Below are 12,765 nucleotides of genomic sequence, written 5' to 3' on the forward strand. Positions count from 1 at the left end.
CCCCTTCTCTCTACCACCACAAACTCTCATCAGGGAAGCCTAATCTAAAGAACTTGCACCTAAATGAAACAAGTGGCGAAGTGGGAACAGATTAAGTAATTGAGGTACTGGGAATAATGCCAAATGGGGAAAATTCTCTGATTCTTTCCCTTCTCAGAAGACCCCAATCAATGTTCCTTCTAAACTTTTCCATCCATGTGAGCAATAAATGCTGTATGTGCACCAAGGCATGTGTGATTGTACCTCACCAGTAGAAACACAAAACCTAGCTTGGGTGCTCTGCTAATCAGCTGGGCAGCACCTGAATTTCTCCTGAGTGGCCACTCAAGTGCACAGCTTACAGGGAACACAGGGCTCAATCCAATTTCCAATGAAAGACAACCTCAGAAAAGGAATAATACAGTAAGAAAAGAACCTAGATGCCTGTTAAGAAACTTATCAGAGATCACCCCCATTCCAGTAACCATAAGGCAAGCCTTAAGGATGGGCCCTCTGGACAATCTCCCAGAGGTGCCATGGTCAAGGGGGCACTACACAGCAGCACAGAGGTGTGTGCTGCCAATGCAGAGTTGGAAACTACTCCCAGCCTGCAAAGGGAGTACAGTATGTTTGCAGGAGTGGGCGGCGGAAGGTGAGGGGGAGGAAGATTTCTCTACTTCTTCCCAGTGCAGGAACATGGGCAAGAGGCGAGCAGAGACACGCAGATACTTCTCCCTCTCAATGTTCCTCCATGCCCCCTGAAGGGCTGTGAGGGGGGAGCAAAGCACAACAGCAAGCACTCCAGGCATGCAGGTCCCTTTCGCCTTTCTTTATGCAACCCAAGTGGGGAGTGACTTGGGCGCAAGGAGCCCTGATGTCTCTTCTCGCTGCCTCCCAGCCCCATAAGTGCTTTCGGAGGAGCAGCATTGGAGGGGGGAAGCCAACAGCAATGCCAGAACCTTAAGCTTCTTCTCTACAGGAGCACAGAGAATTCTGGGAGCTTGCAGACCTCAGTATAAAGAGTGCCATAGTGTCGGTGCCAGGATCTTATATGATAGGTACTTTTGGATTTTAAGCAGGGAAGCCAATAGCAAAATATGTAGAGAAAAATCCTTGCTGGGATAGCACAATCAAAGAGAGCTTCAGAGTCAAGGCTCTATGTATTACTCTCTCTTCTCGCCTTAGAGGGTCACAGACAGGTTAGCCAGCCTTGGTGTGTGATCACATCTCTCTTCTTGTTTCCCTTTTGTGTATTTCTGTTCTGTTTTTTGTCCTGTGTAGAAGACAGGGTAAACAGAAAGCATTCTGCACATCTCTTTGGACTTCTACAAGTTCCCATCTGAACAAAGGCATGAGGACTGATGGGAAGAGGACAACCAGATTTATTACAAGTGGTGTGTCTATACAGCAATTAAAAACCCACAGCTGGCCAGAGACAGCTGATTTGGGTTCACAGGACTTTGGATACAGGGTTATTTAATTGTGACATAGATGTTTTGAGCTCGGGCTGTAGCCTGAGCTCTGTGATCCATCCACCTCACAAGCAGTATAGTTGATCTTAAAACCTAACAAGAGACAATTTTAAAACAACAAAACAGTTTGTTTGTATATCAGTCTTTCCCTAGAATCTAAACATCCTCCTGATGGGGACCCCATTAAATCTAACTATACTCAGACATCTTTCCTTTGCATGCTCCGGCGTCTCCGTTTCAAAATCCTGCCTCTCTCTATTACAGAGTGTACTTGGAGAGAGTATCTATCTCTTTAATCCCCCCCCATGCCTGGATTTCCCCTTCCCTTCACAAAGACTGATTGACTTCTTGGAAAACCTGTCAGGCAATCCCAAAAGGGAGTTGCACTCACGAGATCAAACAAATGGCTCTTACATTGTCCTTCAGGTCTTTGCTGAAAAGTGCATATTTGGATCTTCCTTACACTTCTGTATACATTACCTGACAATCCTAACAGCCCCATATATGTATGAATATGTATACAGTAAACATCGCAATACCCAGATAGAGATACAGTGTTCTGAAATTATTACAGGTAATTCCAAATACATCACAGCACCACTACTCTGAAGTAGTTTAATTGATGTTGTGCATGAACTAGAAACCACATCCAAATATTCCCATATTTTGGAGACATTCATCTCAGAAGTCCATGGTAATGAGCATTTATTTATGTTTCAAACAAAAAATAAGCCTCACTCTAAACAACTATAAACTTTGGGAAAGCTTGGACAAAGACCCAGTAAGAACTTTGCAAACAAATTTAATGCATTTATTCCCATACTTAATTCACCATCCTGTGATGTTCTGTGTGAATTCACATGCTGGCATATATCAAATTTTCAGCCTTCCAAGTAAACGCAGGACTAAAGCTGATGAGTGAATAAATGTGACTGGTCAAAATAATATGGTAAGGGTGATTCTTAAAAATTGAACTATTAACTTTTATGTAGATCCTATTAATATTCAGAATATTAAACACAAAAGGAGGCAACAGCGTACCAGTTGAAATGCAGTACAACTGCAAAAGGGCCGAAGTATTACAAGGTATCCCTGCTCCTTCAATATTGCAAAAGAAAAATGATCCATATTAAAGGCTTTAAAGTTTCTCAGCTAAAGCTTCATATTTAGCACCAGTTAGTAAGAATTTCTGTGTATGGGAATACTGATGCCAAAGAACTGAGAGTGATGGAACACTCTCATTTCCTCCCCCCTCCCCTCCCCAAACAATTTCTAAAGCAGATTCTAGGGGTTAGCAGCAGGGAACTGAAAATCAGTTCTGTAGATTGTTATTGAATCAACCATTGGTTCATTGTGCCACTGCTCCCCTTCTGTAGAATGGGAATCATAATACCATCCTCAGAAGTACTGACAGGCTAAAATTAATGTTTCTAAAAGGCCTTAAGAGACCTAGATTGAAAGGACAAAATACTGTTATTATGTGAAGAATAGTAGGATTACTTTACAGAATTACAAACTACATATATAGGGAATCATTTAACCCACCAACAAAAGAGAGCCAGTTCCGAAGTGGTAAACAATACCATTATAGTGGCAACAACAAAACTACAATATGTTTTTGATACAGGTCACCCAGAATATCTGACCTAAATGAAGTGATAGAAAAATTCAGAAAGGCAGAATACAATTAGCTAACTTGGAATGTAGCCAGGAATTGGTGCTGCAACTCATTAAATAAAGTATTTCAGTGTGCGTAAGTCATAAGGGTCAGGGCTATAAGTATTATCTGAAAAATGGCATCAACCAGCAGCAGCTTAGAGCACTCAAAGCATTGATTCAATGCTGATCCAGAAGTGAGAGGTAAGGTGCTGAATCACATCTTGGTTTCTTCCAACCTAGCACTAGCCAGCCTTGTGTTCCTTTGTGAGAGAGATCTGGTGAAATTGCAGTGATATGGCTGCAAATCAGATAGGAATGTTTCTGAGGAGTTACTGAAAATATTAACTATGTATAGCTTGGGGGGAGAACTATTAATAGGAAAGCTGACAACTGTTGACAGATATTTGAAGAGTGTAAACACTCTAAATATGGAGGAATTATATTGTAATCCAAGGAGATATAAACAGGAATGGTGTGGCAGAGTTAAAAGAAAAAGTTAAATTGAATACCAGGAAAATCTGTGGTGACAGTGATGTCTAAAGTTTGGAATCGCAACTACAACTTTTGCTTGTATAATTTAACGCAACACAGAAGTGTTACTCCAAGTTATTTGCCTTATATGCAATAGGCAATTAACTTGGTGTGGTCATTGGTAAAGGATTAGATGAGCATTTTCACTCTCTTAATTTCTAAATATCTGTGAAATTATTTTCTTTCTTCAAATCAATATTGTGTACTTGCTCCAGGTAACTGGCTACTGAACTTTATAAAAACAGAACACTTGTACTATATATGGCTTTGTATTACATTAGGCACAGTTATTGAAAGGACACCTAGTGGTGACTAAACATGTCTGCATACAAGCTTTTGTAGCTGTCGAAGAGAAGTCATGCAGAAGTTGTCAAATTGTTACAGCTTGAACTTCAGTGTTGTATATAAATTGTTATATTACTGATAAACTCCAGCTATAGCATGTAATTTTAAATGTACATTTTTTAAAAATTAAAAGACAGGCCTGTGTATGTACAGTAAAAGATTCTCTGTTATCTGGCACTTAATTAACCAGAAAAGTCAATTAACTGGCATTTCTGAAATCTCCCAATACAAATCTTCAGTCTAGTAACTGGGATTGGTACGCTACCCAGCACGTTAGGCAATTGTACATTCTGCACTCTATTTTTATGCGAAAAAGGTAGAAGACAAGTAAGCAAGTTGACAGAGCTCTATAAAATCATGACTGGTATGGGAAAAGTGAATAAGGAAACGTTATTTACTTATTCCCACTATATAAGAACTGGGGGTCACCAAATGAAATTAATAAGCAGCAGGTTTAAAAACAAACAAAAGGAAGTTTTTCTTCACTCAACACACAGTCAGTCTCTAGAACTCCTTGCCAGAGGATGTGGTGAAGGCTAGAACTTTAACAGGGTTCAAAAAAAGAGCTAGATAGATTCATGGAGGTTAGATTCATCAATGACTATTAGCCAGGATGGGTAGGAATGGTGTCCTAGCCTCTGTTTCTCTGGAGATGGGTGACAGGGAAGGGATCATGTGAGGATTACATGTTGTGTTCCCTCCCTCTGGGCCTCTGGTATTGGCCACTAGTGGCAAACAGTATACTGGGCTGGAAGGACCATTGGTCTGACTGTTCTTATGGCTGTTCTTATGATATCAGAGATTAATTCAAGAAAATAGCTTCCAGGATCTGATATAGAGTCATTAAAGTTTCAGCCCAATCTCTTTCACCTTCTACCTCTACAGTGATAATTGATGTTGATAAGGATGATTGTAGGGCACTGCAAGATCCTGAAATGCCTTCTGAATCATCAAAAGAGAAACTATGTTCACTATAGTTTTAGTGTTAAGTTTATTTTTTAGTGATCTGGGTGTACACCATGTGTTGCCCACAGTAATATGTAGTGTCATAAGATAACCAACTGCATAGAAAACTCAACCTATGTGAAAGCGGCGAGGAGTCCTGTGGCACCTTATAGACTAACTGAAGTGTTGAAGCATAAGCTTTCGTGGGCAAAGACCCACTTCGTCAGATGCAACCTATGTGCTAACCCTACGTGCTTCAAGAAACCAATCATTCTGGAGTGCCACACACTACTGCTAGTGGATTGGAAAGTACCTGTATACTATTTTATACTTCATTCATTTTATTGTATTCTAATTCTTTAAAAATTGTTATTCCATTGGTAAAGCATAACTGAGTTAACCAGAATAGTTGATTAATAGGCACCTCCCCCACCATTTCCCCAACATGCCGGATAACAGCTTTTACTGTAGTAGATTACAGTGCTTTCTGCAGTCTAGTTTTAACATCACATGTCTATCCTGCTGTGATTGTAAGAATATTGCTCAGTAACAGAACTCAGTGGGATTCTCAGCTAAATTTTATTTACCTTCATCCTTTCACATTCACCTTTATTCACTTTCTCCACTGATCTATCTGAAACAATTTATCTTCTTTAAAATCATTCCCTCCTTTAAATGCAAATACATGATTGTTATACCCAAGCGATACACATTTAATTCCTATACTTTTTTTCCCCCTCCCACCTGTCCTTTAGTCATTTATATGCCTTTATTCCAATTCCCTCCGGCTGCACTAACATGCTGCCAATATGGAGGTGCTCATAACAGACCGCAGTATTCCAGATGCAGTCACACTGATTTTACAGAGAAAGGGACTATCACCTTCCTGTTCTGTGACATGATCCCTCTCTGCACACAGGCCAAGAACTACATTTAGCTTTTGTTCATTCCTGTTTTCCAGGTTCTTCCTCCCCCCTCTGCTTCCCCCGCCCCCCAAACAGCACATCATTGTTTTACATTAAATATTCCCACATGAATTAGCTTGCACTTCTAGGTTGATTTTCCAAGTTTATTTTTATTAGGCCATATTTCTAACATCACCGTGTCCTGTAGCATTGTGTCTCAGTCCGTTTTCATTACTTGTGTCCTCAATGGTGCTTGAAACACCTCCCCATTTAGGAACAGCCTTTAATTTAAATAATTAAAAAATAGAACAATTATGATTTATCTTTCCCTTTGGCCTAAACTATGTCAACTGATGGCCTGAACGTTGTGAATTTTTGCTATTGTTCTGTTTATTTGAAGGTGGGAAGTGAGATTTTGTTACTAAACATTTTACTTAAAAAAAAATCAAATTCTGATTTATTTCCACAGACATCAGCAGACTATTAAGAACTGGAATCTAATACAATGCTAAACCTAAGTAGCAGCTATTGTTCTTATGCAAAGATCAGTATCTCAGGCCTTCATCAACCATACTGCAACCAGTTGCTCTTTCCCCTATTCCAGTCTTCAGAGTCTCAATCCCGCTACCAAAAGAGGTAATTAAGTATCTCTCTTTACCTGCCAGACCCTAATATAGGTCACAAAGTGTGGCAAAGACATTGTATGACAGGCACAAAAAACTTATTCATGCAGACAGCTGAAAGTGATGGCGATTTCTTCCTTTTGGATACACAACTATTTCTGCTACCACAATTGCGTTGTACTCTATTACTGGTGTAAATGAGTTTTCATAATAACAAAAGTGAGTAGACACCAAATCTACATGGAATGCAGGTAACTTTTGATGGCCCTTGTATGTGAGATCTTCTTTGTCTCAAGGAACGTTTTAGAGGCATTTAATCCACCCACCATGCTGGGACGAAAGAAAGGCTACATACTGGTGGTATTCACAGATCCCCATTATGGTTTCAGGCAGGAGGGTGTTGGAGACAGCAGAAGAACGAGTAGGGCAGATCTTGTCCACTGTGGGTTCAAGTGACAGGAAGGTAAAGCCAGTAGGCATGGAGAAAGAGGACAAAAGTGCTTGAGTGGGTTCAAAAAGAGAAAGGGGCACTCTGGAAACTGGGGTGCGAGGGGCAATTGGCTGCTAATAAACTGAAGAAGGAAGATGTTGCTTTTAGGATAAGAGTGACAGCTACACCTCTGGTTTCAATCTGGAACATAGTGTCTGATGCCATGTCCCTGAAGTTTGGCCCGGCCCCTCCGCAGCTTGCCATTTCTTGTAAACACACACAGCCTTCTCTTTTATAAAAAAAAATATATTAAGTCTTTATTATATATAATAAAGGTATGAGAAAGGATAGGAAAAATACCCAGGTTTCTTTTTTCGCATGTCACCTTTCAAAAATGGCTAATAAAAAAAAATATCTAGAAAGTGCATTTAGATTTGCCCTCCAATCTAGAGTGTGTTTTTATAACTGGCTCTTTAGTGTTTCAATTACAGATTGTAATTGCACTGGTCCTTCTTTTCCAGCCATTCCACCATTTCCTGAAAGGCGGCAGGGGCTCCAGCAAGCTCTATGCTGATTTGTGGGAGTGGCACAAAGCCAAGTGTTTAGAATGAGCAGGCAGCCTGCAAGCAGGAGCAGGGTGCAACTGATTGTGGAAACAGTAGTCTCAATGGAGTGAGGATTTGGGGAAACCTTTCAACCTGGGAACAGCCCCAACAGAAGCTTTTGCTTGCTCTACCCTCACCCACATCCCTCCTACAGCCATTTGTACTTCTGTGCTTTCAGTTCATGCTCTTGGAGATCTGGTGTTTAGGCTGAGAGAAGAGTCTGGAGAAATTGTTGTTACTCTGTCATGGACTGACCACTCTCGCCTTCATTTTCAAGCTGGAGGATTCCTAACCTGATGAGGCAGAGGGCTTGTTTTGACAACCATTTCTCTGAGACTGACAAAACCAATGGACCTTCTGTGCAGTCATGAGGGCAAATGTTCATCGAATCGAGTCCTCTATCAATAGATAGACAGGACTATAGAATAACCATTGCTTCTTCACTAGCTACACAGTGGCCCATACATGTCCTCTCCATCAGCTTTGCCCATACAGGTTACTATGCTTCACTGATGACCTGCAACAGACAACATGAGAACAAAGATAACAAGAGCCATGATGGCATCAGTTTTGTGCTAAGTTTGACCGACAGCAACACAGAGATACCATGACTCTACAGGAGGCAAAGAGGTTTCTTCACCACCCCCACAACCCAGTGTTCCCTATAAGCTGTGCACTTGTACTGCTGCTCAGGAGAGATTCCGATGCCACCCAGATGATTAGCAGAATGCCCACCGCTAGATTTTTGTTTATTACTGGTGCACATTCACACATTCCTTGGTTCACATAAAATTATTCCACACATGGATGGAAATGATTAGAGGAAACATTGCACAGCACTTGCAAGGCCTTGCCCAGGCAGCACAATCCAGAGTAGCTGAAAGCTTAATGAATCCATGCTGCCTCCTCTCAGCTAGAGTCAAATTTTTCACTGCATGACAAATCTGCATGTTATTTTGCCAAGAAAACCACTCCAATTTGAACTGAGCTGTCTACTGCCATGAAACAGAGCAACGTCTCAAAGGGACAATCAAGTAAACTGTTCTGCTTGGTTTTCCATCAGCATTGTTCACTGCGATTTTGCAGGTGCTATAGCAGCTACAACCTGTGAGATGGATCAAGTTCCAACCTGTGAGATGGATCTTTGTCCTTCTAAACTGCTGAAGATCACCAAGAGAAGTATTGGGTTCAGAGCTAGCAAAGCCAGTCAGTATTTTCCAGATGGGGGACGGGGGAGGAGGAGGAAAGCATGTTAGTTCTCAGCTGTTGAGAGTCCACACTTGGTACAGATACACACAAAAAAGGCAGTCCCTGCTTGGTTTAGCTGCTCTGACGGTGGGCAAAGGAGAAGTGACATTCCTGCGTCTTTTAGATCGATCATCAACCTTTGGTACAGTTAGTCATGAGGTTTTGTCAGCCCCCACCTGCAGTCCCTAAAAGGGGTCAGTGGACCTGCTGAAATAGGTCCCTTCTGATCTTTGCCACGTATGCAATTTGCAAGTGACGGCCAAGTCTATATTTCCATCCTAGCGGGGTGGGGGGCTGGTGGAGGGAGAGAAGAAGGAAGGAAGAAAATAACAGCATAATATCTATACTGAACTTGGGGCAGGGAACGGGACCATCTGCCTGTAACTCAATTTGGATAATACCATGATAATATTAGTGGGTTAAGATAAGCATCTGGTGGAACTGGCACAGATTTTATCAGTGTCCCACATGGAGGGAGTTCAATTGCCATTTATAACAGATGTGCATGGTCTACACCTTTTATTAGAGCCTGGATACTCCATTGCCACCATGGTCAAGGGCACTTTACTTCACTTGTGCAAGGTGATATTGGTGTGGTCATCTCTTCAGTGTGGACCTCAACACACTGATATGAATCTTTGTCATCTCATAATTAGCCCGATGTAAGGACATTCTCTACGGGACAACACATTGAGACTACCCAGAAACTGATGCTTTGTAGCCTCTTACAGCCCAATTATTAAGCTGAGTTTCATGCATGGAACACATTAGACCAGTGCCTTGGGATCTGCACTGGATTCCTACAGTTTTGGGGATGGAATTCAAGGTGTTGGTGCTAATCCATGAAATCCTAATTGGCTAGGGATCCAGTTATCTGAAAGACTGCTTCTCTCTCCTTCATATGTGACACTTAAGAAAAGCTGTCACATATTAGGTAATATACTTTTGCAAGTCTTTAACTGCAAATGCTCCTTGCCTGTTGAATTTAATAGATTTCCTTTTATACCCACAAAAGTTATCCCCAAAGAGCTTTGTCAACATTATACATACAATACTTCTCTGGTTAATAAGGTTGTGCTATTTATATTAACTCCTAGGTCTGTGGCATCCTGACTTTGCAGATCAGGCAACACACAGATACAAAGCAACTAAAACCCTATTAAGGAGTGCTATTTCCCTTCCCGATTTCCAAAACTACTTTTATCTAAATGATCTTTCCTGGTTTTCCAACCACCAGGAATAAAATAATGACCAAGATCATCCCTTTGTGCTGGAAACCTGCCAGAAAGGATCATGGGAGAGCAAATCTGCACAAAGATTCCCTCCACATCAGACCATTTACGGTGCAAGGTTTGCCTTGCCCTCAAATCTGGCAGAGCCATGCAGAGGTCTCGTAATACTTCACTGACTCTGAAACCTCTACCTTCCTGCCCTGAAACACCTGTGGAGGAAGCTCTGTGGAAAACATGAGATGGTTTGGTGCCATAATACCTTCTGAGGTTTCTCTGAAGGAAGGGGAGAGGGAAGGTATGCATCTGCTAATCACCACACCTAATCCACCTGCTCCTTCTCCTGGCCCAGCCACTCTCCATGCCATCCCCATTTGCAGACACCATGATCCCACAGAGAAGACTCTGCTAAGAGAAGATGCCAAAGATTCCCCCTTTATACGTAAGGTTGGAGTACGGGATGATGATCGGGGCTATTATAGATCTTTCATGACCATCAATGCCTGACATAATCAGCCATGATTTCAATAGAAGTGGTATTAACTTGGTATTTCTCAGGCACCTTAGAGTCCCAGAAAAAGATCTGCCAGAATATAAAATTAAAATCAGCTAGGAATAGAAAGAAATTAGGGTGAAAGAGAAGCAGTTGTCTACTGGTATGTAATAGGGAACTCGAAGATTCAGCTGAAAATAATTAATCCAGCACCCACTGGTGTCCACTTCTTAGTTTGTTCATCATTGACTTACTGTAAGTAGTAGAAGAGAATTTGATGAATAGCAGGCAACAGAGGAACATTCTCTTAAAATTAAGAAATAAAGTAACATTTCTTGGCAAGCCAACATTGTTATATTCCAACTTCTATAGGTAATATTTTCTGATGGTGAAGTACCCAAACACTTCATTAACAGAAGAAACTAGAACTGTCGGCAAATTTGGAAGAATTCTTATTATCGACATCCACACGTACACATTTGGTTTTGATTATACAGTGTGCCAGACAACTACAGAAATAAAGTGTAGCCCATTATGGCTTTAGTCAACACAGGAGATTTCAGATTTCACTTCTGAAAGAAAGTGATCCCTTTAGCCCTTCATCCAGGTCTATTTCCCATTGTGCACTCATTAAATGCAGATAATGTCACCATATAGGTGTGGCTTAACTAGTACAACATACTTAAAAGGTTATTATCACCTTGAAATCTAGTCAGTTGAAAAAACAAAGTAGTTTCAGCTATTGAATGTGCCTCTGAGTCTCCCTGCCAATTTTTTGTGGTTTTACAACTGCATTCCTATTTTCTAAAATACATCTTTAGCCCATCATTGTGTGAAAAACCTATAACAGACGGAACTGATTATACTCCAAGTGGTGTCCTATGCACAAAGCAAAGAAGTGGAAAAATGTTTAAGTTAACACTATCCATTTAACCTCCCTGATACATCTGAGATTAAGAGACTTACCTTGAAAGAAGCTTTTGACTCGGAGATAGCTGACACTAAGACGCAAGACAGAAAGTTTGTCCAACTTAGATATTATGTCAGGTGGGAAAGGAAGGAGGCTGGCCAGATGATCTAATTCAGCATTCAGACGGTCTCTATGCCTCTTTGAAGGATTAGACTTTTCATTCCCAATGGCAGGCCTTCTGTGGTGGGAATAAATATTGTTAATCATCCATCACACCTGTATACAGGGAGACTGATATATTATTTGCTATTAGTTAATTACAGAAACATCTAAACTGTCTTTTAGGTTAAAGAATCCATAAAATTATTTAAAATGTAGCCATTCTTCATTTGCCTTCCCCATTATACTAAACATATTTACTGAAACAGAGAAGAAAGGCTTTTAGTTTAACAAAATTATGCAGTCATCAATGGCAAATGAAGCAACAAATAAGAGTGTAAGATTTTCCTCTCTAATGATCTCAGGTGACAAAAGGATTGTAGTATGTTCTCCTACAGCATAAAACATAGAATGGATCAACTACCTTTACAATTACAAAACACATTAAATACTTACATTCTCTTTTAAGATTTTTATACCATTCTTGACATTTCCTGGTGCACTCACATTCATTTTCCTAACAAAAATGAAGGATTTCCTACCCCCTAATGTCTTCATTATTTGGGATGCAGATCCCAGGTAACCCACATTCCCTCCACATAGGGCTGGAAACATGCATAATCCACTTTGCTATAAACAACACTTTTCACTTCTGCAAATGTATTACAATAAATATGTTATCATTAGAAAATAATGCAGCCTCTGCATACACTCCCTTGACAGATTGGAAGGCTAAACAGCCTGCATCAAGAAGGTGAATGTAGGGGGATTGATCAAGCAAATAGGAGGACTAAATTCAGAGGCAAGTCTAAGCAAACCCAAGAAGCCTACACTGAGTCAAATCCCTTCACTGAATATGTTATACCAATTTAGATTATCACAGGGCCAAATTTAGAGGTAATGTGTAAGTACATTCCCCTTAAATATATGTAGTGCTACCTATATCAATTCTGCCAATGTGCAAGGCAGTCTCAGTAATTAAACAAAATGCTAAAGTTTGTACACACATTTATTTAGTGAACCAAAATCTGCTCTTGGACATATATAAGCAGATGCCATTGAACTTCCACCTGTGAATGCAGAATTTGGGCCACTTTCTGTTTTTTGCTTGTTTTAAAGCTAGTGACAAACCCATGATCCCAACCATTATAAAATGCCTTCCCAAGAGTTTGCCAATGGTCCATTTCTTTTTTTTTAAATGGAGATATACCTACCTTATAGAACTGGAAGGG

The 12,765-nt window shown here is 40.5% G+C and overlaps 1 protein-coding gene across 2 annotated transcripts in view; it reads right to left on the reverse strand.

Annotated features, from left to right (window-relative positions):
* AHRR (aryl hydrocarbon receptor repressor) overlaps positions 1-12,765 on the reverse strand; it is a 125,094-nt gene that overhangs the window by 93,537 nt on the left and 18,792 nt on the right. Inside the window, exon 3 of one of the 2 annotated variants that reach the window (XM_075921552.2) lies at positions 11,431-11,609. In XM_075921552.2, coding sequence (XP_075777667.2) covers positions 11,431-11,609 — 179 coding nt within the window. Of the gene's footprint in view, positions 1-11,430; positions 11,613-12,765 lie in introns of both variants that reach the window. The other variant, XM_075921551.2, reaches the window with a different exon arrangement.

This window comes from Pelodiscus sinensis, chromosome 2 (genome assembly GCF_052426305.1).
Source record: "Pelodiscus sinensis isolate ZL-2025 chromosome 2, ASM5242630v1, whole genome shotgun sequence".
In the NCBI taxonomy this organism is placed as follows: Eukaryota; Metazoa; Chordata; order Testudines; family Trionychidae; genus Pelodiscus; species Pelodiscus sinensis.